Source organism: Scyliorhinus canicula, chromosome 15 (genome assembly GCF_902713615.1).
Source record: "Scyliorhinus canicula chromosome 15, sScyCan1.1, whole genome shotgun sequence".
NCBI classification, from domain to species: Eukaryota; Metazoa; Chordata; class Chondrichthyes; order Carcharhiniformes; family Scyliorhinidae; genus Scyliorhinus; species Scyliorhinus canicula.
The window spans coordinates 138298266-138326265 of NC_052160.1; the positions used below are offsets into that span (position 1 = coordinate 138298266).

General features: G+C 48.0%; 1 protein-coding gene across 1 annotated transcript in view; it reads right to left on the minus strand.

The window, feature by feature from the left end:
* LOC119978057 (AMP deaminase 2-like) overlaps window positions 1-15923 on the minus strand; it is a 157494-nt gene extending 141571 nt beyond the window's left edge. Inside the window, exon 1 of the mRNA XM_038819413.1 lies at window positions 15741-15923. Within this exon, the coding sequence (XP_038675341.1) occupies window positions 15741-15750 (10 nt within the window). The 5' untranslated portion in view covers window positions 15751-15923. The remainder of the gene's footprint in view (window positions 1-15740) is intronic.
* Window positions 15924-28000: the final 12077 nt, after the last annotated feature.

The window sequence follows — 28000 nt, forward strand, 5'->3', positions numbered from 1 at the left end:
GACGCGGCGGATTGATGGGGCTGCCCGGAACGCCGCCGCTCGCCCGCAGGTGGTCGCTGAGACTGGCGGCGCCTCCCAGGCTCGGCCTCCGGCGGCAAGGCCGCGGGCCGGTTGCCCCTAACAACGGGGCCCAGGCCCAGGCCCGCCTGTGCCAGCCGCTTACCCACCGGCAGAAAGGAATCATTCAAACTCTTCCTTTTACTTATTAAACAGCAAAAGACTATTTTTCTTTTTAAAAAACTAAACAATCTGTATTGGGCTTTGCAGCCACAAACTGTAATGGAAAAACCAACTCTATTCTCTTCGGCTTTTATTTGCTTCTGTAATTCTTCAAATGCCATATTAAAAATAAACTCTCCCTCAGTAAACAGGGTGACAGGCATTCCTGCAGTCCTAACATCATGTTTTGGAACACTCCAAAATGTCCTGGCAAACATTTCCCTTGCCAGACGGGTAACACAATACAGACAAGTGTCGAAAAAGGGGGATTAGGAATGCATTTAGAAAGCTGGAGAACAGATCCAGGAGGCAGAATCTCAGAATTGTTCGTCTGAAGGCAGTGAGGGATCGAATGCCAGGGCCGATGTGACGGACATGTTGGAGAAGTTGATGGGGGCGCTGGGGCGTTTCCCTGGGCCTCTGGAATTGGACAGAGCACACAGAGCCCTCGCAAGGAAGCCCAGAGCGAACGAGCCGTCCAGGGCCATGGCGGTACGTCTTCACCGTTTTATGGACAAGGAATGCGTTTTGGGGTGGGCCAAGAAAGAAAGGAGCAGTAAATGGGAGAACTGTGAGTTTTGCATTTATCAGGTCCTGCGGATTTGGCCAAGAGGCGAGCTGGGTTCAATCGGGCAAAAACGACCCTCTTTAAGAAGGGGGTGAAGTTCGGGATGCTGTACCCAGCCCGCCTATGAGTCACACTCGCATGAGGAACGGGATTTGTACTTTGAAACGCCACACGAAGTATGGACCTTTATTAAAGAAATGTAGCTGGAGGCGAATTAAAAGACACTTAAGTCTGGAGAAGTACTGTGGGAGCGATTTGTGGTGCTTGATTGTATTGATTGTAAAACATTTAAGCAGCTCTATGTGAAATAATGGGCAGTGTGGATGGTTAAAGGTTGATCTGTCTTGTCGGGACCTTGTTTGGGGGGGGGCTTTGAATTTAGCTCTGCTTTTTGGGTGACTTTTTCTCACGTGATTGTTTCTTCACTGTTTTTTTCTGTTTGTTTGCTGGGGAATGTGGTGCCTTTAAAATGTTTATTCATGTGGGGGGGGAGAGAGGAGAGTACAATAGGGAGATAGACTCCATGGTGCCATGGGCGGGAGCTATCGAGTCAGCATGGGTCAGCTGACTCAGAAGCGCAGTGGGGGGTGGACAGATGTTAAGCTGGAGCTTGACTTGGGGGATTGAGTTTTTAGTGTTGTTGCTAGGGGGTTGGGGAGGGAACTGCTTTGCTAACAGGGGAGGAACTGTTACAAAGGGGACAAATGGGCGGTTGGGAAAGGCAACAGCCCGAATGGGGACTCGAGGAAGAGGTGGGCACGGGCTCGAGGCTGGCCTAAAAAGGGTGATGGCTAGTCGGCTGGGGGGGGGGGGGGGGGTTGGAAGCCCCCCACGTCCAGGCTGATTACATGGAACGTGAGAGGACTGAATGGGCCAGTCAAGAGGGCTTGTGTGTTTGCGCATTTGAGGGAACTGAAGGCGGACATGGCAATGCTACAAGAGACATACCTAAAGGTTACAGACCAGGCGAGATTGAGGAAGGGGTGTGTTAGCCAAGTGTTCCACTCAGGACTGGAGTCAAAGACCAGGGGGGTAGCGATCTTGGATCAAGAAACGTGTGGCATTCGAGGCAGGGAGAATCGTGTCAGATAAGGGGGGTAGGTACATAATGGTGAGTGGGAAGCTGGAGGGGGTGCGAGTGGTACTTGTGAACATATATGCTCAGAATTGGGACGACGTGGAATTTGAGGCGGGTGTTAGGTAAGATCCTAGACATAGAGTCACATAACCTGATCATGGGAGGGGACTTCAACACAGTCATTGATCTGGAATTGGACCAGTCAAAATCCAGGACAGGGAGGAGGCCGGCTACGGCAAAGGAATTGAAGGGCTTTATGGAACAGATGGGGGGAGTAGACCCAGGAGGTTTGCACGGCCGAGGACGAAGGAGTTTTCCTTTCTTTCACATGTCCACAAGGTATACTCTCGCATCAACTTTTTTGTTCTGAGCAGGGTGCTAATACCGAAGCAATTGTATTCAGCAATTGCAGTGTCGGATCATGCCCCGCACTGGGAGGATCTACGGGTTCGTGTGGAGAGAGGGCAACGCCCGCTGTGGAGACTGGATGTGGGGTTGCTAGCGAACGAGGCGGTCTGTGGGCGGGTTAACAAGTCCATCCAGAACTACCTGGAAACAAATGAAACCAGGGAGGTCTCTGCAGTGACGGTCTGGGAAGCTTTGAAGGCAGTAGTCAGAGGGGAATTAATCTCGATACCGGCCCACAGAGAAAAGGTGGAACAGGCTGAGAGGGATAGATTAGTGGAGGAGATACTCCATTTGGAGAGGAGATACTCGGAGACCCTGGACGTGGGGGTACTGAGGGAGCGGCGGAGGTTACATGTGGAGTTTGGGCTGTTGGCCACAGGGAAAGCAGTGGAACAGTTGAGGAAGGCAAGGGGGGGCGGACTATGAGTACGGAGAAAAGGCAAGCAGAATATTGGCGCACCAGCTCAGGAAAAGAGAGGTAGCCAGGGAGATAGGTAAAGAGCAGAGACGGTAATACTGTCCTGGACCCAGCGGGGGTGAACGAGGTGTTTAAGGACTTTTATAGTAAATTATATGACGGAACCCCCGGCTGGGGTGGAGGGGTTGAGGCAATTTCTGGATCAGTTGAGGTTCCCGAGGGTGGAGGAGGACCTGGTGGAGGGGCTGGGAGCCCCAATTGAGATTGAGGAAATAATCAAGGGGCTGAAGGGCATGCAGTCGGGCAAGGCCCCGGGGCCTGACGACTACCCGGTGGAATTCTGTAAGAAGTTTTCAGAGATATTGAGCCCACTGCTGCTGAGGACATTTAACGAAGCAAGAGAGAAGGGAGTCCTCCCCCCAACAATGTTTCAGGCCGCGATTTCATTGATCTTGAAATGGGAGAAGGATTTGGAGCAATGCGAGTCATACAGGCCGATTTCTCTACTGAATGTGGATGCCAAACTGCTGGCTAATATACAGGCCACAAGGATAGAGGACATGTCCCGGGGTGATAGGGGAAGACCAGACGGGATTTGTTAAGGTCAGGCAACTCCAGGCCAATGTTCGAAGGCTTCTCAATGTTATTATGATGTCCTCAGAAGGAGAGGAGGCGGAGGTGGTGGTAGCGATTGATGCGGAGAAGGCTTTTGATCGGGTGGAGTGGAATTACCTGTGGGAGGCGCTGGGAAGGTTTGGATTTGGTGAGGGCTTTATTGACTGGGTGCGGTTGCTCTATCAGGCACCAGTAGCGAGTGTGCATATGAACCGGCTGAGGTCGGGGTATTTTGAACTACACCGAGGGACGAGGCAAGGGTGCCCCTCTCCCCGTTACTGTTTGCTCTGGCCATAGAGCCATTGGCCATGGCGTTAAGAGCCTCTAGGAATTGGAAAGGGCTGGTTCGGGGGTGGGTGTGTGGGGGGTGGAGCACCGGGTCTCTCTCTACGCAGATGACCTGCTCTTGTACCCGTTGGAGGGGATGGGGAAGTAATGCGAATCTTGGGGGAATTTCTGGGGGGGGGGGGGGGGGGCGGGCAGATCGTTGTTGTGTGGTTGAGGTGTGCGAAGATTGGGCCGGGGGAGGGGAGAAATGTTTATTTTACCATGTTGATGTCATTGTTTTTGTTACTGTTATAAAATTTTCAAATACCTTAATAAAATATTCTTTAAAAAAAAAGGAATGCACTTGGTACAGTAACTCAATTGTCCAGAAGACTTTGACAAAGAGTCATCCAGACTCGAAAGGTTGGCTCCCTTCGCTCTCTCTCCACGGATGCCGTCAGACCGGCCAAGATAATCTTTATTATTGTCACAAATAGGCTTACATTAACACTGCAGTGAAGTTACTGTGAAAAGCCCCTAGTCGCCACATTCTTGTTCGGGTACACAGAGGGAGAATTCAGAATGTCCAATTCACCAAACAAGCACGTCTTTCAGGACTTGTGGGAGGAAAGCGGAGCACCCGGAGGAAACCCGCGCAGACACGGGGAAAATGTGCAGACTCCGCACAGACAGTGACCCAAGTTGGGAATTGAACCTGGGACCCTGGAACTGTGAAGCAACAATGCAAACCACTGTGCTACCGTGCCACCCATTGTCCAGCATTTTCTGTTTATGTTTCAGATTCCAGCATCCGCAGTAATTGGCTTTTATATTTATGTCCAGACGACTGCTTGTGGAATCTAGATCTAATAGTCCTGTCTTTCAAATCATTTCACTGGCCGTCCAATCTACCAGCTGAGCGAGCATGTTAATACAGCTATTAATGATAACTCATTACCATTTGAGAATTTCTGGAGGATGACAGCCAAGTTCACTAAATTGATTCCAGAGATGAGGGATTTGCATTTGGAAGAGAGATGAGCAGTTTAGGCCTGTAGAAGAATGGGAGGCGATCTAAGACGATAAAGGGGATTGGCAAGGTAGATGTAGAGCAGATGTTTCCTCTTGTGGGGCAATCGAGAACGCGAGGTCATGGTTTTAGGATCAGGGATAGCAGATTTAAAACGAAGATGAGGAGAAATTAATTCACTACCCCCAAGTGCAGTGGATGCCGAGACATTGAGTAAATTTGAGGAGATGGACAGATTTTTAATTCGTAATGGGTTAAAGGGTTATGGAGAACAGGCAGAAAATGGAGTTACAGCCGATCGTATTGAACGGCGGAACAGGCTCGAGGGACGGAATTGCATACTCTTGCATCTAGTCCTTATGTTCTTAAGTTGCCAGCATAAAGGTCAATAATTCTTTCGATGTGACTCAAGAATAGATGGGGGAAAATAGGATGCTAACTTCTCAAAATAGATTATCGACAAGCTAAGAAACTCTCTGGGCACGACAATCCAAAGTGTACCAATACAGCTGAGAAACAATTTGCTCAAATTTTTAAATATGCAGGGCAAAAAAATCCTGGTGATAAATTCTCCAACAAAGTTGCAATGTTGGCATTTTCATTGAAATTATGGAATGATGTGCACATCAGTGAAGATCAAATAATGCATGGTTGAATTAAAGTTATGCCAATTCCGTGCTGATCACTCATTTTTTATGATAAGCTTTAATTTTTATGATGGAGTTCACACCCTCAATGTGCTTCATATCAATAAACTACTCCTGGCTGTTGTTTTGGGAAATAGTAGCCATTTTGTGCACAACAAGTCCTTCACATCAGCAGATGAAATAAATTACTACACAATTGGTTTTGTTCATGTTATTTGAGAAATAAAATACAGGGTTTAATAGAATTATTTAGTTTTGCCTCAAAACAAAGAACAAAGGGTAATAATGTGACACTTTGAGAATTAAGAGAACTCCCATGTCAACATGTTTGACTATTTGTCAGCACTTAGATAAGCTTTGCCCTCAAAAATGTTCACCTTGGGATTCCAAAGCTGTCAATGTCAAACTTTATGACTCATTGCCTATACAATTACTCAAAAGTATTTAACTGTACAAAAACGAAAATACTAGCATCTAGAAAAAAAATATGTCATTTCCTGTTGTCAGAACTTAAATTATCATGATGCCAAATATTAACTTTTTCAGCAATGCATAGATCTGCTGCATACTTTCACCATTTTATGTTCTTGGCTTAGTTGCATCTGTGCCTTTCAATATTGCCTATTCATAAATCCTTTGTAAAACAAATATTACTTTAAAAATCTGCTTCTGGTATCCATTGAAGTTTTGTACTCAAAATAATTTATTTTCCATGTATTATATGTATTTAAAACTTGTGTTTTATTTCTAAAATGGTTCACCTCGGAGACAGGCAGGAAGTGGAGATGAGGCTGAGATGAGATCAGCCATGACCGTATTGAATGGCGGAGCAGGCTCGAGGGGCTGAATTGCCTACTCCTACTCTTGTGGTAATTTACTAATGGCATATGCTTCAGTGAGCACTAGGATGTCACAGCATAAAATGCAGATCAAATTTCATTTTCATGTGGCCACATTCTGGCTATAATCATCAAGATTTGGATTTTGATTTGATTTATTGTCACATGAATCGAGGTACATTGAAAGTATTGTTCTGCTTACAGTCCAGACAGATCGTTCCATACATGAAAAAACATAGGACATACATAAATACACAAAGTAAATACATAGACACCAGCATCAGGTGAAATATACGGAGTGTAGTACTACTCAGTAGAGAAGATATGTGACCAGAGCAGGTCAAAGGCTAGGTACCTCGGTACACGTGACAATAAACAAATCCAATCCAATCCAATCCTACGGCAAATAACTCACTTCCTGACTCCCCAAAGATAAATAATCCAGACAACTGGTTGCCAGGATGCTGTTCCCCTATCATTGCGGCCCACTAAAAACTATTTATCTTTGAAAGTGAATAGAAACCTCACAGATCAAAGGATCCAAGGAGGTTTAAAGTCTTGTGATGTGTTTTGGCTTTCTGTGAAATAACAATGGTGTCTCTGATATGGGGTTGGGGGGGAGGAAAGTCTCTGATATGGGGGTGGTCTCTGGTATTGCAATGTGTGGGGAGGGGGAGGAGGGTGTCCTCCGCATACCTTGGGGACACCTACATTACATGCTTACCCCCTTGACCCACTGCGGGGTCCACCGCGTGAGAGCCGCTGGAAAACACTTGCACCAATCCACACCTGCGTAAATCCTGTTCGGGAGAGCTGGAGCATCACGGAGGAGCGGAGAATCGGGTTGGCACGGGGCGTGTAGCTCGCCGCCTCGGGACCGCAGCATCAGGCGCCAATCCCTTTTTTTGTCCAACGTGCGATTCTCCGCCACATCGGGAACTCTGCTGCGAGCGGCAGAGAATCCACCACCAGGATTTTTTTGCAATCCTGAGGGTCACTGGGCAGAGTGGTGGAAGCAGAATTCATAACAGCTTTGAAAGTGATGATAAATATTTGAAAATTAAATTTACAAAAGATCTTTGGGAAGGGTAAGGTTTTGGGACCCAATGGACAGTTCTCTTTGAGCCGTGTGGCCTTCTACTGTGCTACAAAATGCGTTTACTTTGAGCCATCAGATAGAAGCAAAGTATTTCAATGTTATAATGTCTGCTTGGCTCAGCCATTACCTCCAAACTAGAAGAGTAGCTGCCAGTCCCATTGCAGTTTTCATAGAATCATAGAATTTACAGTGCAGAAGGAGGCCATTCAGCCCATCGAGTCTGCACCAGCTCTTGGAAAGAGCACCCTACCCAAGGTCAACAACTCCACCCTATCCCCATAACCCAGTAACCCCACCCAACACTAAGGGCAATTTTGGACACTAAGGACAATTTATCATGGCCAACCCACCTAACCTACACATCTTTGGACTGTGGGAGGAAACCGGAGCACCCGGAGGAAACCCACGCACACACGGGGAGGATGTGCAGACTCCGCACAGACAGTGACCCAAGCCGGAATCGAACCTGGGACCCTGGAGCTGTGAAGCGATTGTGCTATCCACAATGCTACCGTGCTGCCCCAATATAGACTGTTTTGAGACAGAGATGCATGTTCAGAGGTGGCGGCCTTTAAACAGAGGCTCCATCGGTCATCTGTTGCTGCAGGTCAGGTTATTGGAGAAGATGGATAAGCGATGTAAAAAGAGGATCTGTTTGAGAGAGTTTACAGAGAGTCGCCGCGCTCCGCGGAGCGCCACCTTGGTATCTTTGTTTTGGTATCCTGGGCGATATGCATTCTTCAAGCACCAACCTCCAAACCAGTTTATATTTGGTATCTTACTGGGTGACAAAATGGCTGCCATTTTAAGATTCTGAAACCAGCTCGGTAAATGGTGGTTGATAGTGGAGGAGGCAGAGAAAAATAAAGCATCTTGCACAAAGACTATAATTTAGAACTGTTACAATGTCTCATCCCGCACAAATAAATCCTGCACACACTTCTCTCTCTCCCTCTCTGAAGTAAATATAGAGCAATATGTTGACATTGTTTCCATGGCAATAGATTGAGCCAACCTGAGTAATTACCACAATCTTGCCGTGACCCATTATGCAAGGGTTATTTTTTTTTGATGATTCATCCGCTGTGACTGAAAGCAACAACATTTTCTTTGAAAATATATTTTGGCATCCTCACTATTTTTGCCACCTCTACAAACTATAAGATACAAGATTGTATGCCCCCCCCCTCCCCCCAACGACTTGCAAAGCATTTTGCTTCATATACTTTTTCCTCCAGAAAGCAACACAAACCATTCACTATTCACTTCAAGCCCATGTAATGTTGCCCAATGGATGGCAATACTTTAGTTATTGTGGCACGGTGGCACAGTGGTTAGCACTGCTGCCTCACAGCGGCAGAAACGCGGGTTTGAGTCCGACCCCGTGCGACTGTGCGGAGCTTGCACTTACTCGTTAAATAATATTTTTATTGTTTTTTTTGCATTTGATTGTGAAAACATTGCAAAAAGGCAAAAGAAAAAAAAAAACATAAACAGGAAAATAAAATGACGAAAGGGGAAACCGAGTAATCAGATGTAAATACATAGGGAACATATATATATACAGCTACGAGGCATATTAACATTGGGCCTCCAGTAATCGGTTACCACAACCGTACTGTTTGGCTATTTGCATGTGGCCCCATTATATTAAAACGTGCCAGGGGCGAGTTTGTGACCACCCAGCATGCCCAGTGTTTGTCGCTGTAAAGTTCGTCCTTTTATTAAACAGTATGGCGACTGCCCTCGCCTTCATACCGCTTGGTAAATCTGTCCTATCCAGCTCTTCCTTACCCTCAGTCAGTCCTTCTCCCTCAGGTGTGTCTCTTGAAGGGAGGCTATGTCGGCCCTTAGGCTTTTCAGATAGGCGAAGACCCTGGATTTTTTCACCAGGCCATTGGGACACTGTATGTCCAGTTGCCTATTCTGATGGGGGAGGGGGTTCTGTCCCACGCCCCCCCCCCCCCCCCACCAACCTTCTTGTGGGGTTAGCATACTTACCACGTGAACGTGGCCCTTCACGCCGGGATTTCCCTCTGTTTGAGGATTATCCAAGATAGCCACCATTTTCTTTGCTCCAGGTGTCCCCATGTGTGACCTGTTGTGGCCAGCAGCCACCTAATCCCTGACTCCCCCAACAACCCCCCCCCCCCCCTCCAGACCCATCTACTCTTGCCGTCCCTTCTTCCCTTTGCCGTACTCAGGTTGCCTCCCCCCCCCCCCCCCCCATCACTTCTCCCCATTGCCCTTCGCATCCCCCCTCCCCCACCCTTGTTTGTTATTTTGTTCCCCTTCCCCCCCCCCCCCCCATGTTCTGCCAGGCGTCCTTCCCTTTCGGGAGTTATGCTGTGGTCCCCCCCCCCCCCCCCCCCCCACTTTTACTTTCTCGCACTTGCATACTCACCAGCTCCCCCTGGAGCAGCTCCTCTGCCCTCAGACCATTTTGTCTTCCACCTCCCCCTTCTCATTTCAGTTACCCCTGCCTTCTCCCCTCCCGACCCCCCCCCCCCCCCCCTCCCTCCCTCCCCTGGCCAAGGTTGTGTAAGCGTTCAGCCCAGAAAAATAAAAGTCCTGTTTAAGATTTCTTAGTTGTTCATTATTGCTGTCTTCCCAGCCCGTTTTTCTGGTTGAACTACTTTGCATCCTGCAGTGTGTTAAATTGGTGCTCTTCATTGCCGCAGGTAATACAAAGTCTCGCCGGTACAGGATGCCAAACTGCGCCTTGTTTATAAATAAAGCTGCCCTGGCCCCATTGAACTCCACCTGGCACTTGGCCAAGGTGGCTCCAATCTACACGACCACGTGCCCCTCGCTCAGTTCAGCACCTTCCCTTTATCTTGAAACTTATGGAACTTCGCTATTATCGCCCACAGTGGTTCTATTGATTTGGGTCTTTGCCGGAGTGACCTGTGGCCCCGGTTTCCTTTCCCTCTGGGGGTTTGGTGAATCCTTCCCCTCCAACCAGATTCCAAGCATCCCTGTGACATACTCTGTTGAGTTTCTATCCTTTGTGCCCTTGGGTATCCCGACAATCCTTCGATTCTGATGGTGGGACCTATTTTCCTGATCTTCCACCTTGCCCTTGAGTGCTCTCTGGTGATCCGATCGCTCTGGACAGTGGCCACTCTCTCCGGGTCCCGCACCGTCGCTCCCTGGGTCTCCAGTCTCAGGTCCCTGCTCCATTCTTTCCAACACCTCTTTGATGAAATGAAAAAAAGTTCATTTCTTTTGCTGTGGGCGATGCGGCCTCCCCTGGTGCTCCAGCCTCCGCTTTCCTTACAGTTCCTGTGCTGACTTTTTCACTCACTGGCGGACTTCCGTTAACCCCCTTTTTCGCGGCCGTTTTTCTCCCAAACTTGGACATTTCTCCTCCCTCTGCCTTCTTACAGGTTTTTCAGCCTCCATTGCCCCAGGACCGGGTGTTAAAACTCCAAAATTCCTATTCCCGAGCGGGAGCCCATCAGTGTGCGGCTGCCTCCCGCCCTCCTGTCACCGGAAGTCGGCCACAAATTGGCTTTACAACTGGTGAGCTCACCGCTCAAAGTATTAAGCACGGTAAAAGGAGTTTATCTAGAAACAACGGCTACTTGCTCCTACAAAAGTCACACATTTTGGTTTAAGTGTGCAATCTATTATGAATCAGGTTACTTTTGAAAGTAAACACCTCCACTTGCCTGAATGAATCTGCAATCTGTCTCATTCAGAATCATCAATTTGCCTCTGGTGTTGACATGCCCAGCAACAATTCTGAGCTGTCCACTCAAATATTATCAATTTATAATGTTAACAACCGAATTAAAGTGGTGCCCACTTGTAGTTACCTGTAGTTTATTACCTAATAATAAACATTGTAATTTCTCAATCCAATTACCACATTATCTGATGAAGCAGTGGCTACCAAAATTACAACCTGCCTATTGTGAAAGTTTGGAGCATTAATCTTCCTTTGCTAATCCCATAAAGAGCACTGATGATTACTCACAGGTCAATGCACAATAATGTTTCCAGTTATTAACAGTCACAACCCCCACTTGTGTCCCAGATCGCTATCACTGAAGACGGTTCTGCATTTCAATCCATGTGCAATTGCTCCAAAGTAAAAAATGCAACATTGAAGCAACTACACCTGGAAGGTTGGTAGAAAGTCACATTTAATAATAATAATAATAATCTTTATTGTCACAAGTTGGCTTACATTAACACTGCAATGAAGCTACTGTGAAAAGCCCCTAGTCGCCACACTCTGGCACCTGTCCGGGTACACAGAGAGAGAATTTAGAATGTCCAAACTACCTAACAGCACATCTTTCAGGACTTTTGGGAGGGCAGCACGGTAGCATAGTGGTTAGCATAAATGCTTCACTGCTCCAGGGTCCCAGGTTCGAATCCCGGCTTGGGTCACTGTCTGTGTGGAGTCTGCATGTTCTCCCCGTGTGTGCGTGGGTTTCGTCCGGGTGCTCCGGTTTCCTCCCACAGTCCAAAGATGTGCAGGGTAGGTGAATTGGCCAGGCTAAATTGCCCTCAGGGTCCAAATTGCCCTTAGTGTTGGGTGGGGTTACTGGGTTATGGGGATAGGGTGGAGGTATGGGCTTGGGTAGGGTGCTCATTCCAAGAGCCGGTGCAGACTCGATGGGCCGAATGGCCTCCTTCTGCACTGTAAATTCTATGAAACCGGAACACCCGGAGGAAACCCACGCAGACACAGGGAGATCGTGAGATCTGCACAGATAGTGACCCAAGCCGGGAATCGAACCTGGGACCCTGGAGCTGTGAAGCAGCAGTGCTACCCACTGTGCTGCCCACATTTGTGACATTGCCAGTCCGACTGGGATCACAATGCTAGAATTTGATGGTGGGCCTGACCTTGGCCAAAAACATAAAATTACCACATAAAAAGATTTGCTTTCACAACCTCAGGATGTCAAAAAGCGCTTGACAGTGAAGTACTTCTCAAGTCTAGTCACTGTTGGAAATCGTACAAATTGCTCACAGCATGGTCCCAAAAACGGCACTAAAAGTAAATAACTAGTGAAGGGATAATAATCGGCTAGGATAATCTTAGGAAACTAGGATAATCGAGAGAACTCCGACACTGTGCAATATTTAACACCGACTTTAGGGCAGCACGGCGGCGCATTGCTACCTCATGGTGCCGAGGTCCCAGGTTCGATCCCGGATCCCGGCTCTGGGTCACTGTCCGTGAGGAGTTTGCATATTCTCCCCGTGTCTGCGTGGGTTTCACCCCCACAACGCAAAGATGTGCAGGTTAGGTGGATTGGCCACGCTAAATTGCCCCTTAATTGGAAAAGAAATTGGGTAATCTAAATTTAAAGAAATATAAAAATTTTACACCTACTTGGGGGGATAAATGGGGCTTCTGTTACAAAAATGGCACCTCCAAAAATACAACTCACCCTTCAGCCGTGCATTACAAAGAACAGTACAGCACAGGAACAGGCCCTTCGGCCCTCCAAGCTTGTACTGGTCATGATACTAACCTTGGCCAAAACCCTAAAGAACAGAAAACAATACAGCACGTACATTCTGAAGCACACCAGAAAAAAACCATAATTCAAAGAAAGTCTTTCAATGGCACTGGTATTACCTATTTTGTTTTTGTATACTCTTCCCTCCAGCAGTCAACCTTGTGCAATAAATAGGATTTAACTAACGCTCCATCATTGACCTGACAGAAGTCCTTAATTTTTTTTATTTGTTCATGGGATGTGGGCATCGCAGGGTGGGCCAGTATGTATTGCCCATCCCGGTATTCAAGAGTCAACCACATTGCTGTGGATTTTGAGTCACACGTAGGCCAGACCAGACTCAAGAAGAGTAGTGAAGCAGGCAAATGACAATGGTTTCATGGTCACCTTTAGATGTTTAATTCCAGATGTTTATTGAATTCAAACCTCACCATCTGGCCATGGTGGGATTTGAACCCGGGTCCCCAAAGCATAACACCTGATCTCTGGGTCAGCGGCAATACCACTACGCCACTGCCTCCCCCAAGTTGCTAAAGTGAACTAGCAAATTAGATTAAGGGATAGGTCAATGGAGATGTATTGGCCGACATTTAAGGGGATATTTCAGAATACACAGAATAGATACATTCGAACAAGAAAGAAAAGTTTCAAAGGAGCCACCACCTGTGGTTAATTTAAAAAGTTGAAAATAGCATCAAACATAAAGAAAACGCATATTATTGCATAAAGGTGGGTAGCAGGTAGAAGATTGGATAATATTTAAAAACAGCAAATGACTTAAAGATTGATAAGGAGGGAAAATTAGAGTGCGAGAGAAAGTTAGCTAGAAATATAAAGACAGATAGTAAGAACTTCTATATATATACATTAAAGAGTTAAGTGAGCATTGGTCCTATAGAAAGTGAGTCTGGGGAATTAATAATGGAAAATAAAGAGATGACAAATTAATTGAACAGGTATTTTGCATTGGTCTTCACTATTGAGGATGCATGTAACAATCCAGAAATAGCTAAAAATCAGGAAATGGAATGGAGGGAGGAACTCAGGAAAATTACAATCACCAGGGATGTGGCACTGAGCAAATTGTTGGAGCTGTGGGGCCGGCAAGTCTCCAGGTCCTGATGGACTCTGGTGTTGACATCAGAGTTGGTGTAAATGGGTCTTTATTTGGTTGGCAAGATGTAACAAGCGGTATGCTACAGGGATCAGTGCTGGAGCCTAAACCATTTACAATTTATACAAATGACTTGGATGAAGCGACCAAAGGTATGGTTGCCAAATTTGTTGATGACACAAATATAAGTGGGAAAGTAAGTTGTGAAGAGGACATAAGGAGGCTACAAAGGGATATAGTTGGGTTATGTGAATGTGTAAGCCTATGGCAAATGGAGTACAGTATGGGAAGTTATGAAATTGTCCATTTTTTTTGTTTTTGTTTTTATTAAGGGGCAATTTAGCGTGGCCAATCCACCTAGCTTGCACATTTTTGGGTTGTAGGGGCGAAACCCACGCAAACACGGGGAGAATGTGCAAACGCCACACGGAGAGTGACCCAGCGGCAGGATTGAACCTGGGACCTCGGTGCCGTGAGGCCGCAGTGCTAACCCACTGCACCACCGTGCTGCTCCGAAATTGTCCATTTTAGCAGGAACAATAAAAAAGTGTATTATGTAAATGGTGGGAGGTTGCAGAGCTCTGAGATGCAAAGGGACCTGGGTGTCCTTATGGTTAGTATGCAGGTACAGCAAGTAATTAGGAAAGCTAATAGAGTGTTATTGTTTATTGCGAGGGGAATTTAATCTAAACATTACGCTTCAGTTATACAGGGCACTCGTGAGACTATATCGGGAGTACTGTGTACAGTTTGGGTTTTCTGATTTAAGGAAAGATGTAAATGTGGAAGCTCTGACTTTCAAAAAGGTTTACTGGATCAATACTGGAATGAGATGGTTGTCGTGAGCAAAGGCTGGACAGGCCAAGCTTATGTCAGCTGGGAATTCAGAAGAGGAGGTGACTTGATTGAAAAATATAAGAAAATGAGAGGTCTTGACAGGTGGATGCGGAAAGGATAGTTCCTCTTGTGGGTGAATCTAGAACTAGGGGTCACTATTTTAAACTAAGAAGTCAGATAAGAAGACAGATCAAGAGAATTTTTTTCCCTCAGTGGATGGCGAGTCTTTGGAACTCTCCTCCTCAAAAAGGTGGAAGCAGAGAGCAGGGTTTTCTGGTCACTGCCTGGCATGTTTTTCAGTGGGTGAGTCTGGGATCTGGGTGTGAGCTGAGTGGAGTCTGGGTGTGAGTCTTGGTGAGAGTCTGGGTGTGAGTCTGGGATCTGGGTGTGAGCTGAGTGGAGTCTGAGTGTGAGTCTTGGTGTGAGTCTGGGATCTGGGTGTGAGCTGAGTGGAGTCTGTGTGAGAGTCTTGGTGTGAGTCTGGGATCTGGGTGTGAGCTGAGTGGAGTCTGAGTGTGAGTCTTGGTGTGAGTCTGGGATCTGGGTGTGAGCTGAGTGGAGTCTGAGTGTGAGTCTTGGTGTGAGTCTGGGATCTGGGTGTGAGCTGAGTGGAGTCTGAGTGTGAGTCTTGGTGTGAGTCTGGGATCTGGGTGTGAGCTGAGTGGAGTCTTGGTGTGAGTCTTGGTGAGAGTCTGGGTGTGAGTCTGGGATCTGGGTGTGAGCTGAGTGGAGTCTTGGTGAGAGCCTGGGTGTGAGTCTGAGTGTGAGCAGAGGTGGTGTGAGTCTGAGTGTGAGCAGAAGGTGGTGTGAGTCTGAGTGTGAGCAGAGGGTGATGTGAGTCTCAGTGTGAGCAGAGGTTGGTGTGAGTCTGAGTGTGAGCAGAGGTGGTGTGAGTCTCAGTGTGAGCAGAAGGTGGTGTGAGTCTGAGTGTGAGCAGAGGGTGGTGTGAGTCTGAGTGTGAGCAGAGGGTAGTTTGCTCAGTTGTGTCTTTGCCCCGTTCCTGGGCCCGAACCCCACATTAGCCAAAGCAGTGATTCCAGCCGCGGAGCCGCTATCCCGGGACTCCCGGGGTTCCCGAGCTTTCCCGGGATTCCCGAGCTTCCCGGGCCACTCACCTGTAGCCATTGTGACAACTTGGACAAATCTGTTGACGGCAGCAAAACCCTCCAGGGAGCCCGCCCGCGATCAACCTCCAACAACACAGGGTGAAAGCGCTCAGACTCCGCACTGTGGACACAATGGGAAAGGCTGCAAGGATCAGGAGAATAGAGGAGGCAGGAGGACTCCTGCAGTGAGTAGAGCGGTCACAGGGGCAGACTGACGGAAACACTCTTTGCCCAGCTCCCTCCTCTCTTCCGTTTCCTTAGAGAAATGTTTCTGACGCACCGAGAGATATATCAATAAAACACACACAAAAAACGCCCAGATGACACCATCAAACCAGTGATAAAGTCCATGGATGACATGGTGACCGGAGACCCCGGGGTCAAAAGCTACCAGTGAGTTGGTAAACAATTGCAAACATTCTTTATCACTGAGTCAGAAAATTGGTAGCACAGTGGTTAGCATTGTTACTTCACAGCTCCAGGGTCCCGGCTTCGATTCCCGGCTTGGGTCACTGTGCGGAGTCTGCACGTTCTCCCGTGTCTGCGTGGGTTTCCTCCGGGTGCTCCGGTTTCCTCCCACAAGTCCCGAAAGACGTGGTGTTGGGAACTTGGACATTCTGAATTCTCGCACTGTGTACCCGAGCAGACGCCGGAATGTGGCGACTAGGGGCTTTTCACAGTAACTTCATTGCAGTGTTAATGTAAGCCTACTTGTGATAATAAGGATTATTATTATAAATTGCGCACCGACAATAGTCTAGAATCCCCTAACTTCCTGGCTCCTCAGCCAGGATAAGATTGAGTTGGGAAGTCCCAGGTAAGGATTTGGGAGGCAAGTGTCCAAATCCAGAAGATTAAGAAGGGGAAAATGCAAGATGAAAGATACATAGCTGAGAACATTAAAAACTGACTAAAAGTTTCTATAGGTATGTAAACAGAAAAAGATTGATAAAAATTAAGGTAGACCCCTTACAGTCAGAAACAGGGGCATTCGTAACGAGGAACAAAGAAATGGCTGAGGAACTAAATTTGTACTTTGCTTCTGTTTTCACAAAGGAAGGCATGAATAGTGTACTGTAAGTTCTGAGAAATACAAGTTTCAGTGAAGAGCTGAAGGAAATCAGTAGTAGTAAGTAAATAGTTTGGGGGAAATTAATGGGATTGAAGGTGGATAAATCTCCAGGGCCAGATGATCTTAGAATCATAGAATTTACAGTGCAGAAGGAGGCCATTCAGCACATCAAGTCTGCACCGACCCTTGAAAAGAGCACCCTACTTAAGCCCACACCTCCACCCCATCCCCACTTAACCTTCTTGGACACGAAAGGCAGTTTAGCATGGCCAATCTACCTGACCTGCACATCTGTGGGAGGAAACTGGAGCACCCGGAGGAAACCCACATAAACATGGGGGAACGTGCAGACTCCACCCAAGCCGGGAATCAAACCTGGGACCCTGGAGCTGTGAAGCAACAGTGCTAACTACTGTGCTACCTTGCTGCCTCAGAGTACTTAAGTACTCCATCCCACGGTACTTAAGGAAGTGTCCCTGGAAATAGTAGATCCTTGGTGGTTATTTTCCAAAATTCCTTGGACTGTGGAATGGTTCCTACAGATTGGAGGGTAGCTAATATAACCCCACTATTCAAAAAGGGAGGTAGAGAGAAAACAGGGAACTAGACCAGTGAACATAACGTTGGTAGTAGGAAAGTGCTGGAGTCCATTATCAAGGATTTCATAGCACAGCTTTTGGAAAGCAGTGGTCCAATCAGGCAGTCAGCATTTATGAAAGGGAAATCATGCTTGAGAAATGTAACTAGTAGAATTGACCCGGGAGACCCGTTGGATGTGGTTTGTTTAGACTTTCAGTAGGCTCTCCTCGCAGATTACTATGTAATGTTAAAGCTTATGGGATTGCAGATAGTGTCTTGAGATGGATAGAATGCTGGTTAGCAGACAGGAAGCAACAATTTGGAATAAATGGGTCTTTTTCCGCTTGGCAGGCAGTGACTACTGGGTACCACAGGGATCTGTGTTTGGACCCCAAGTGTTCACATTACATATTAATGATTTTGATGAGGGAACTACATATATTATCTCCTAATTTGCAGGTGATACAAAGTTGGGTGTTTAATAAAGATACGGGAAGTTCCCGATGGTGGGGGAGTCCAGAGCTCTGGGTGATAGGTTGAGAATAAGTAAGGGATGAACCTTTTGGGACTGAGGTGAGGAGAATTGTATTCACCCAGAGAACATAGAACATAGAACAGTACAGCACAAAACGGGCCCTTCAGCCCTCGATGTTGTGCCGAGCCATGATCACCCTACTCAAACCCACGTATCCACCCTATACCCATAACCCAACAACGCTCCCCCTTAACCTTACTTTTTTAGGACACTACGGGCAATTTAGCATGGCCAATCCACCTAACCCGCACATCTTTGGACTGTGGGAGGAAACCGTAGCACCCGGAGGAAACCCACGCACACACGGGGAGGACGTGCAGACTCCGCACAGACAGTGACCCAGCCGGGAATCGAACCTGGGACCCTGGAGCTGTGAAGCATTTATGCTAACCACCATGCTACCGTGCTGCCCTAGTGGTGAGTCTGTGGAAATCACTACCACAAAAAGTAGTTGAGGCCAAAACATTGTGTAATTTCAAGAAGGAATTAGGGGCGAGTGGGGTCAAGGGATATGGGGGGAAGGTGGGTTCACGGTACTGAATTTGATGATCAGCCATGATCAGAATGAATGGTGGAACAGGCTCAAAGGGCTGAATGGCTTCCTCCTGATTCTATATTCTATGGATGTTTTTATGCATGTTTCTAAGCGATAACTTCACCTGGACAATTGCGCTGGAAACCATTTGATTTAAATCACCAACTTTGGATGGTTCTGCCAGTATTATGCTAATAGTTCGAACTTCTGAGTAACTATTTTAAACGCCCTGACCAAGCCCTGCACAAGACCCCCCCCCCCCCCCCCCCCAGGGAATTTCCCCCCCCCCGCCCAACTCCTCCAGGGGATTCCACACACCTCTTCGACTTGACCCCTCAACCTGATCCCCACCCATTAATCCAATCCGCATCCAACCGATGCCCGCCTGACACCCCCCCGCCACGCCCCTGATATCCACCTCCCCGCCTCCCGATGTCCGACATCCCACAGCCCAATGTCCCACTCCCCGCACCTACATGCCCCACTCCCTGCCCCCCAATGTCTGATTCCCTCCCCCTGCACGTCTGGCTCCCTCCCTCCCAATGCCTGCAAACCACCCCCCCATGTCAGACACCCCGCTTCCCCGATGTCCGACTTGCCACTTCCCTAAATCCGCCTCCCAATATCCATCTCCTCAGCTCTCCAATGAACTCCCCCTAATGTCCACTTTACCATCTCTGCAATGTCCACCTTCCCACTTCCCCAGTGCCCAGCTCCCCAATGTCTGCCTCCTCATATCCCCAGGACAAAGCAGCCCCGCTTGATTGCTCCTCCTTCCACAAACATTCAAACACTCCACCACCGACGAACAGTGACAGCCGTGTGTACCATCTACAAGATGCACTGCAGCAACTCACCAAGGTTCCTGAAACAACACCTTCCAAACTCACGACCATTACCGTCTAGAAGGACAAGAGCAGCAGATACCTGGGAACCTCACCACCTGGAGGTCCCCTCCAAGTCACTCACCACCCTGACTTACATAGAACATAGAACAGTACAGCACAGAACAGGCCCTTCGGCCCTCAATGTTGTGCCGAGCCATGATCACCCCATTTAAACCCACGTAACCCACATACCCGTAACCCAACAATCCCCCCATTAACCTTACACTACGGGCAATTTAGCATGGCCAATCCACCTAACCCGCACATCTTTGGACTGTGGGAGGAAACCGGAGCACCCGGAGGAAACCCACGCACACACGGGGAGGACGTGCAGACTCCACACAGACAGTGACCCAGCCGGGAATCGAACCTGGGACCCTGGAGCTGTGAAGCATTGATGCTAACCACCATGCTACCGTGAGGCCCCCATATGGATATGGAAATATATCGTCATTCCTTCACTGCTGCTGGGGCAAAATCCTAGAACTCTCTCCCTAACAGCACTGTGGGTGGACCTACACCTCAAGGACTACAGCGGTTCAAGAAGGCCACTCAGCATGATCTTCTGAAGGCAATAAATGCTGACCAAACCAGCGGTGCCCCAATGTCTGACTCCCCGCTCCACCACTGTGACACGTTCTGGTCTTGCCCCAGACTTGTCGTGTTCTGGATGCTCATCTCGAGGCCATATCCAAGGTTGTGGGAGTGAGGAAAGAGCCTTGCCCACTAGTGGCGGTCTTCGGTGTATCAAAACAGCCAGAGTTCGTCAAAGGGAGCGGGGCGGTCGCCCTGGCCTTTGCCTCCCTGATCACCCGCTGGACACTCCTGCTCGGCTGGCGATCGGCAGCACGACCCAAGGCTGCAGACAAGGCTCCGTCTCAGGGGCACAGCCAGCTATTGACCTCATGTGACCCAGGACCTTGTGAACCTGTCTGGCCCAGCTGGTGCTTGTCTGCCGTTATTCTCTGTTAGTTTCTCTGCAAGAAGGCTTTTTTCTTTATTTCAGTTGTTTTTATCTCGACCAACATGTTGGCCTGGCTATACGCACCCTCTAAGATAAGTTCTGCAATGACCGTAATCAGAACTACAGCTGCTGGTGTAATACGTGTCGAAAGGTGTGATGGTTCTTTAATCTTTGATATAAAATGTTAAAAACCCATTAAAAATAAAATACGCGGAATTACGGGGAGTGGGCCTGGGTAGAGTGCTCTTTCGGAGGGTCGGTGCAGTCTCAATGGGCTGAATGGCCTCTTTCTGCACTGTTGATTTCTATGCATTCTAAAGTGTGATTATTGCTAACTTACAGGAACGAGAAGACAGAGGGCAGTCCCACTCCAGGACTTGAACACAAAACCCAAGGTTTGCCCCCCCTGACTGCAGAACTTGAGGGCGCGGTGCATTGTCGGGGGGGGGGGGGGGGGGGCGTTTTTCGAATGAGGCATTAAACCAAGGGCACCTCTCCCCTCTCAGGTGGATTTAAAAGATCCCATGGCACTATTTATTTTAAAGAAGAACAGAAGAGTTATTTCCCTAAATATTTAGTACAAATATGTTCATCAACATCACAAAACCAGATTATCTGGTCACCGTCACTCTGCTGTTTGCAGAAGCTTGGTGTGCACATGTTGGCTGCTGTGTCTCCTACATTACATCAGTAACCACACTTCAAAAGCACATCATTGGTTGCAACGCGCTTCAACACATCTAGTGGTCACCAAAATGCAAATCTTTCATTCTTTACCAAAAAAAAGAGAACATGCCTTGTGTAAAAAAAAAAATTAATGATTTTCATAAAGTTTCTTACACCTGCGATAGGACTTTGTGCAGGGACAGCATGAGGCTACTGTCGGGATGGTATTTTACGGCTACACATCACAAACATAGTTCTCTGAATCCAGCTGAAATCCAGACACAAAGTTTACAAACTTGATACCTTGTTTACACTTTTAATTAAAGTCCCAATTTTTTTTTGATGTTTCAAATTCAAAGAAAGAAATACTTGCGTTTCAACAGCATCTCTCATGAGCTCAGTGCATCCTGAAGTGGTTTACAGCCAGGTATTTCTGAAATGTAGTCACTGTTGGAGGACGCACGGTAACCACACAGCCAGGTCCCACAGACAATGACCAGGTAATCTGTTATAGTGATATTGATTGAGGGATGGATATTAGCCAGGAAAGAGGGAGGCAGTTCACAGAGGGTTGACTATGATGATTCCTGGTGAGGAAGGATTGTCTTAGGAGCAAAGGTTAAACAGTTTGGGACTCTACTCATTAGAATTTAGAAAAATGAGAGGTGGTCTCATTGAAACATATAGGGGGCTGGATTCTCCGCCCACCTATGCCGAAATCGTGTTCGACGACGGGGCAGAGACGGCGAGGAAATTGGGAACAGCGCTGGTTTCACTATTCTCCCACCCCCCCAGAATCGGGTACACTGAGTATCCACCGCCTGAGGCCATTGCCTGAGGCCCGCCCCCCTATTCTCCATCCCCGACGCTGTGTTCCTAGTATGTTCCTGTCGTTTGGGGAACTTGCGAGGTGGCTGCAGACTCAGTCCGCGGCTGCCTCAGTCGGGGGGCGGGCCGTTCGGAGGGCAGGGTGGGCCTCATTCGGGACTGGGGGCTATGTGTGCGGGCAGTCCGGGTCGGGCAAGTGGCCGATCGGGGGCACTATTTCTGCGGTCCAGGTCCGCGGGCTGTGTCCGCCATGGGGCGGCTGCCAGAGGCCGCCGCCGTGCGCTTGCACGGCCTCTGACCCGGAAGTGCGGGGTGCCGTATCAGCAGCTGCGAGCTCCATGACAGCTGCCTGCTAGCCCCCTGCAAGGCTATGAATCTATGGCCTTTTGACACCAGTTTGTCTGGCGTAAAAGACCACAGTTTTCACGGTGGCATGGGGACATAGTCCCGAAAGTGGAGATTCCAGCACAGGATTCTTATGGGGCTTGACAGTGTAAATGCTGAGAGGATGTTTCCCCTCACGGGAGAGTCTAGGACCAGAGGTCAGAGTCTCAGAATAAAGGGGAGCCAATTTCAGACTGAGATGAGGAGGAATTTCTTCTCTGAGAAGGTTGTGAGTGATTGGAACTCCTTGTCACTGAGAGCTATGGGGGCAGAGTCCTCTTGTGTATATTTAAGGCTGAGATTGATAGATTTGTGATCAGTAAGGGGATCAAGGATTATGGGAAAGGACAGGAAAGTGAATGTGAGGAATATCGCATCAGCCATGATCCTATTGAACGTAGCAGGCACGGGTTCAGCTCAGTTGGGTGGACATGTGGTTCATGCTGCAGAGCGAGGCCAGCAGCGCAGGTTCAATCCCCGTACCGGGCTGAGGTTATTCAGGAAGTCCCCTCCTTCTGAATCGTTGATCCTGAGAAACTGCTTAAGGAGAACATTTTAAAGCGGAATTAGGATAATTGTCCCAAAGTGGAAACACATCTTCTGATGCAAATTAGAGTGGACTCTGGACATTCTGTACTGACGAAGATTCCTCAGTACACGACGGTACATTAATGTTAAGAAAAGGAATTCCAAAATGCTGTAGAAGGGTGCTGGGATGTCATAGAATTTACAGTGCAGAAGGAGGCCATTCGGCCCATCGAGTCTGCACCGGCTCTTGGAAAGAGCACCCTACCCAAGGTCAACACCTCCACCCTATCCCCATAATCCAGTAACCCCACCCAACACAAAGGGCAATTTTGGACCCTAAGGGCAATTTAGCATGGCCAATCCACCTAACCTGCACATCTTTGGACTGTGGGAGGAAACCGGAGCACCCGGAGGAAACCCACGCAAACACGGGGAGGATGTGCAGACTCCGCACAGACAGTGACCCAAGCCGGAATCGAACCTGGGATCCTGGAGCTGTGAAGCAATTGTGCTATCCACAATGCTACCGTGCTGCCCCTGACCAGTCCAAAGACGTGCAAGTTAGGTGGATTGGCCATGATAAATTGCCCTTAATAACCAAAAATGTTAGGAAGGGTTATTGGGTTACATGGATAGGGCCGAAGTGAGGGCTTAAGTAGGTTGGTACAGACTCGATGGGCTGAATGGCCTCCTTCTGCACGGTACATTCTATGTTCTATGAATGTCTTGTTTCAATCTTGCTACCACTGGGTGGAGCTATTGTAGTCAATGAGGAGTCTGAAAACGTGCAGATTCCACACAGGCAGTGACCCAAGCCGGGAATGGAACCTGGGACCCTGGCGCTGTGAAGCAACAGTGCTAACCACTGTGCTACCATGCTGCCCGTAGTATTTTATTTCCTATTCACAGCTCAGAATTACAGCACCTGAGCAACAATCCAAGTCCCAGCCGGGACCATCCTGAAATTCCGGCTCCTTCCTGGTTGCTCTGGTGGGATTTGTCCTGACACTAGCTCCCTGCTCCAGAGGTGGTCTAGATCCTTGCGCACCATCCATTCTCGGGTGGCTTTTAACCCGCTGTTGGTCCTCTGGCACTCAGCGGGAGAGCTCGTATTCCACGAGCCCCACGAGGAGGTCAATCGAGTTGTCCCTGTGGGTCTCATGGGGGTTATAACATTCCCACTCCCGAAAGTCCGTAAGTCCCTCTGTTGTAGGGAGTGGAGGAGATTGTCTTCTCCTCTTTGCCTGTGGTCGTGCCTCCTTCAGGTGCAACAGGTGATTAAGAAGGCAAATGGAATTTTGTCCTTCATTGCTAGAGGGATGGAGTTTAAGACTAGGGAGGTTATGCTGCAATTGTATACGGTGTTAGTGAGGCCACACCTGGAGTATTGTGTTCAGTTTTGGTCTCCTTACCTGAGAAAGGACGTACTGGCACTGGAGGGTGTGCAGAGGAGATTCACTAGGTTAATCCCAGAGCTGAAAGGGTTGGATTACGAGGAGAGGTTGAGTAGACTGGGACTGTACTCATTGGAATTTAGAAGGATGAGGGGGGATCTTATAGAAACATATAAAATTATGAAGGGAATAGATAGGATAGATGTGGGCAGGTTGTTTCCACTGGCAGGTGAAAGCAGAACTGGGGGGCATAGCCTCAAAATAAGGGGAAGTAGATTTAGGACTGAGTTTAGGAGGAACTTCTTCACCCAAAGGGTTGTGAATCTGTGGAATTCCTTGCCCAGTGAAGCAGTTGAGGCTCCTTCATTAAATGTTTTTAAGGTAAAGATAGATAGTTTTTTGAAGAATAAAGGGATTAAGGGTTATGGTGTTTGGGTCGGAAAGTGAAGCTGAGTCCACAAAAGATCAGCCATGATCTCATTGAATGGCGGAGCAGGCTCGAGGGGCCAGATGGCCTACTCCTGCTCCTAGTTCTTATGTTCTTCTGTTGTGGGGCTGGGTCATTGGCATTTCCTGGCGAGAGCACCGTCCGACAACTCGGCTGTCTGAGTCGCTAGGGTGGGTCCTGAATCCTCCACTTCACACATCTCAGTGTCGGGACTCCTAGGGGGTGATGTCCCCAGGTCCTCTTGTGTCAGGCCAGTGAGGCTGGGAGACGGTTTCTCTGGTTGGGTTTGTCCTGACACTGACTCCCTGCTCCGGAGGTGGTCTACGTCCTTGCACACCATCCGTTCTCGTGTTTTTATTGAGTAAGATACTGGACCAAACTGTTTTACCATGGTCCTTGGGGCTACTGGGCACAGTCTCCGATGTTTCAGATGTATACAGCGTCCCCTAGTTGGAAACATCTGCCCTGCGTTCGTTTGCTTTAATACAGCCTCTGAAGGTCCTGTCTCCTTTCTACTTTTCCGCTAACATCAGGGAACGTTAAGCTAAGGCGGATTCTGAGCCTCCGGCCCATCAACAGTTCAGCCGGTGCCACTCCAGTCAAAACATGTGGTGTGGTGTGGTAGCTGAACAAAAAGCGCATCAGCGTTGTCTCTACGGACCCCGTGGCCTGTTTCCTCAAGCTCTTCTTCAAAGTCTGCAGTGCTCCTTCAGCAAGACCATTTGAGGAAGGAGGTGTCGGGCCGTTTGTATGTGCTTCACCCCATTTGTCTTCAAGAAGCATGTGAACTCTTCGCTAGTGAACGGGGTCCGTTGTCCGTGACTAATTCCTCTGGGATGCCATGCTACTGAAAGAGTCATTCTTTCTCGTCAGTGGCCTTTGAAGTGGTGGATGGCATTCGATGGATGTCTAGCCTTTTGGAATGGGCATCCACTATCAGCAAGAACATTGAGCCCTGAAACGGTCTGGTAAAATCTGCATGTAGGGGCACCCAAGGCTGGCCCAGCCATTCCCCTGGGTGGAGGGGTGCAGCTGGTGGGAGATTCTGATGTTCCTGGCATGTGATGCTTTGCAGGGCCAGTCACTCGATCTTGCCATCCAGGCCTGGCGACCAAATGTAGCTCCTGACTAGTATTTTCATCTTTGCGTGGGTTTCCTCCGGGTGCTCTGGCTTCCTCTCACAGTCCAAAGATGTGCCGGTTAGGTGGATTGGCCGTGCTGAATTGCCCCTTCGTGTCTCGCGATGTGCAGGTGATGTGGATTGGCCATGATCAATGCGGGGTTACGGGGATAGGGCAAAGGAGTGGGCCGAGGTAAAGTGTTCTCTGGGAGGGTCGCTCCAGACTTGATGGGCCGAATGGCCTCTTTCTGCACTGTCGGGATTCTATGAAGCTATTCAGAGGAAGCTGCTTACTGTAAGTGATTTCACTCTTAAAGCTGCTGTGGAGGTTGCAAAAAAAGAGGCTTCACAGGGGCTGGAGCAAAGAGCCACAAAATGGAGGCCATCAGAAATAAGGCTATAAGGGTACAACCATGTCATCAATGTACACAGGTTGGACACTCAGCGGGAGAATACAGCAGTAGAGAAAATACATGCATGGCCTGTGGCAAGAAGGACCATATTGCCAAAGTATGCTGTGTTTAGCAAACATCACCAACACCAAGGATGTGCAAGAAGAAAAATACACCCAAGCAGACTAGTCGTGTCTGTCTATGAGCTAGTAGACAAAGTTTAAGACCACTCAGAAGTCGACGCACCCATTGTGTTCTCTATTTTGCTTCACCTGGATGGCTTGGATGCGTCGTGATGAATAAAGAACACAAAGCTTTGTTAACAAACAAAACTATAAATTTATTGCACTGCTAACTAAGATTCGTTCACATTCCCAAAGTAGAAGGTTTCTATATCAAACTATGCTATCTATAACTGCAGAACACTCAAGTACACAATTGCTCCCTCTCTCATGCCTCACTGTCTTCTGTCTGTCTGTTCTCTTCTTCTTCATCATCTGACCCACAAGGCTTAACCCCATCCCTTATATACTTATGGAACTAGTTCCTTCTAGTGGCTGTCTGTATACATTTCATGAACCCTTGCATTGCCTTCATTTTTGGAGCTGAAACTTGTCGGTGCAGGGAGATCTAATGTTTTTGGGCATATCCAAAACTTGAGGGTCATAAAATCAAAATGGAAGTGGAAATGGGTGCTGCTGGCTCATTGATATCTGAGGCAATTTATAATCGTAAGTTGAAGCATCTGCCTTTCAAACTGTCAAATATTATCTCAAGGGCATACACAGAAGAGGTAGTACTGTTAAAAGGATGCATTATGGTGAAAGTGAAGTAAATGGACAGATGGCGGAGTTGCCTCCTGATGTTGTCCATGGAAATGTTCCTGCTTTACTTGACAGAGCATGGCTGACAAAGCGTAACTCAATGGAGGAGCAATAAATCAACTGGTGGAGTCCAAGAACAACCTACAACAACTCCTGGAGAAGAATGAGAAGGTATTCGAAGATTCACTAGGCCCTGTGATCGGAATTGAAGTTCAACTGAAAATAAATACACCAAAATGTCTCAAAGCTAGAACCTTACCATACGCCATCAGGCCAAAAGTCAAAGAAGAACTAGAAAGACTTGTCCAAAAAGGAGTCAATGAACCAGTTGCTACAAGTGATTGGGCAACATGATTTGTTCCGCTATTGAAACGCAATGGCTCAGTGAGAATATATGGAGACTTCAAAACTGTTAACCCGGTACCAATCACTATTTGCTGCCGCTGATTAAAGATTTGTTTGCTGGATTTCTGGAGGGCAGAAATTCTGCCTTGGCTCCCATTCAGTCAAAATTAGAAAAGACTTTCGAAACGGTAAAGGTGCATGGTGCGGCAGTTAAAGGCATGGAGACGGTGTTTTCAAAACACAGTGAACAAATTGCCTCGCTGGAGACTGAGACCTCCCTGATTGCCAGTGCTAATAAAGCCAGTAGAACCGCTCCAGGAGGCAGAATGTCAGAATCGTGGCATTTCTGCCGGGTGTGAAAGGACCAATCCCCACAGAGTACTGTTTTGGGAAGGTGGTGAGGGAGGGTGGAACGAGCCCATCGGACAATCTGACAGAAGCTCAGATCTAACAAACCACAACGGGCTGTTATTGCACAGTTCTAGGGGAAAGAATGGGTCCTGAAATGAGTTCAGGAGCATCGGGAATATAAGTGGGAAGGCCACGGCACAAGACGTTGGAGCGGAACTGGCAAAGAAGAGGGTTGCGTTTAACAAGGCCAAAGCTACCCAGTGACAGACTAGAGATTGGTTTGGGGTATTGTAATAGGAGGTTGAATTGGGTCCTATTCTGGATTAGGAGGTGCGGAGTGAGGCTCTTTTCATTGTAAACTCCACGTACTCCTGTACTCGGCTCAGCTTGATCCAGTTCAAATTGGTGTTTAGCGCT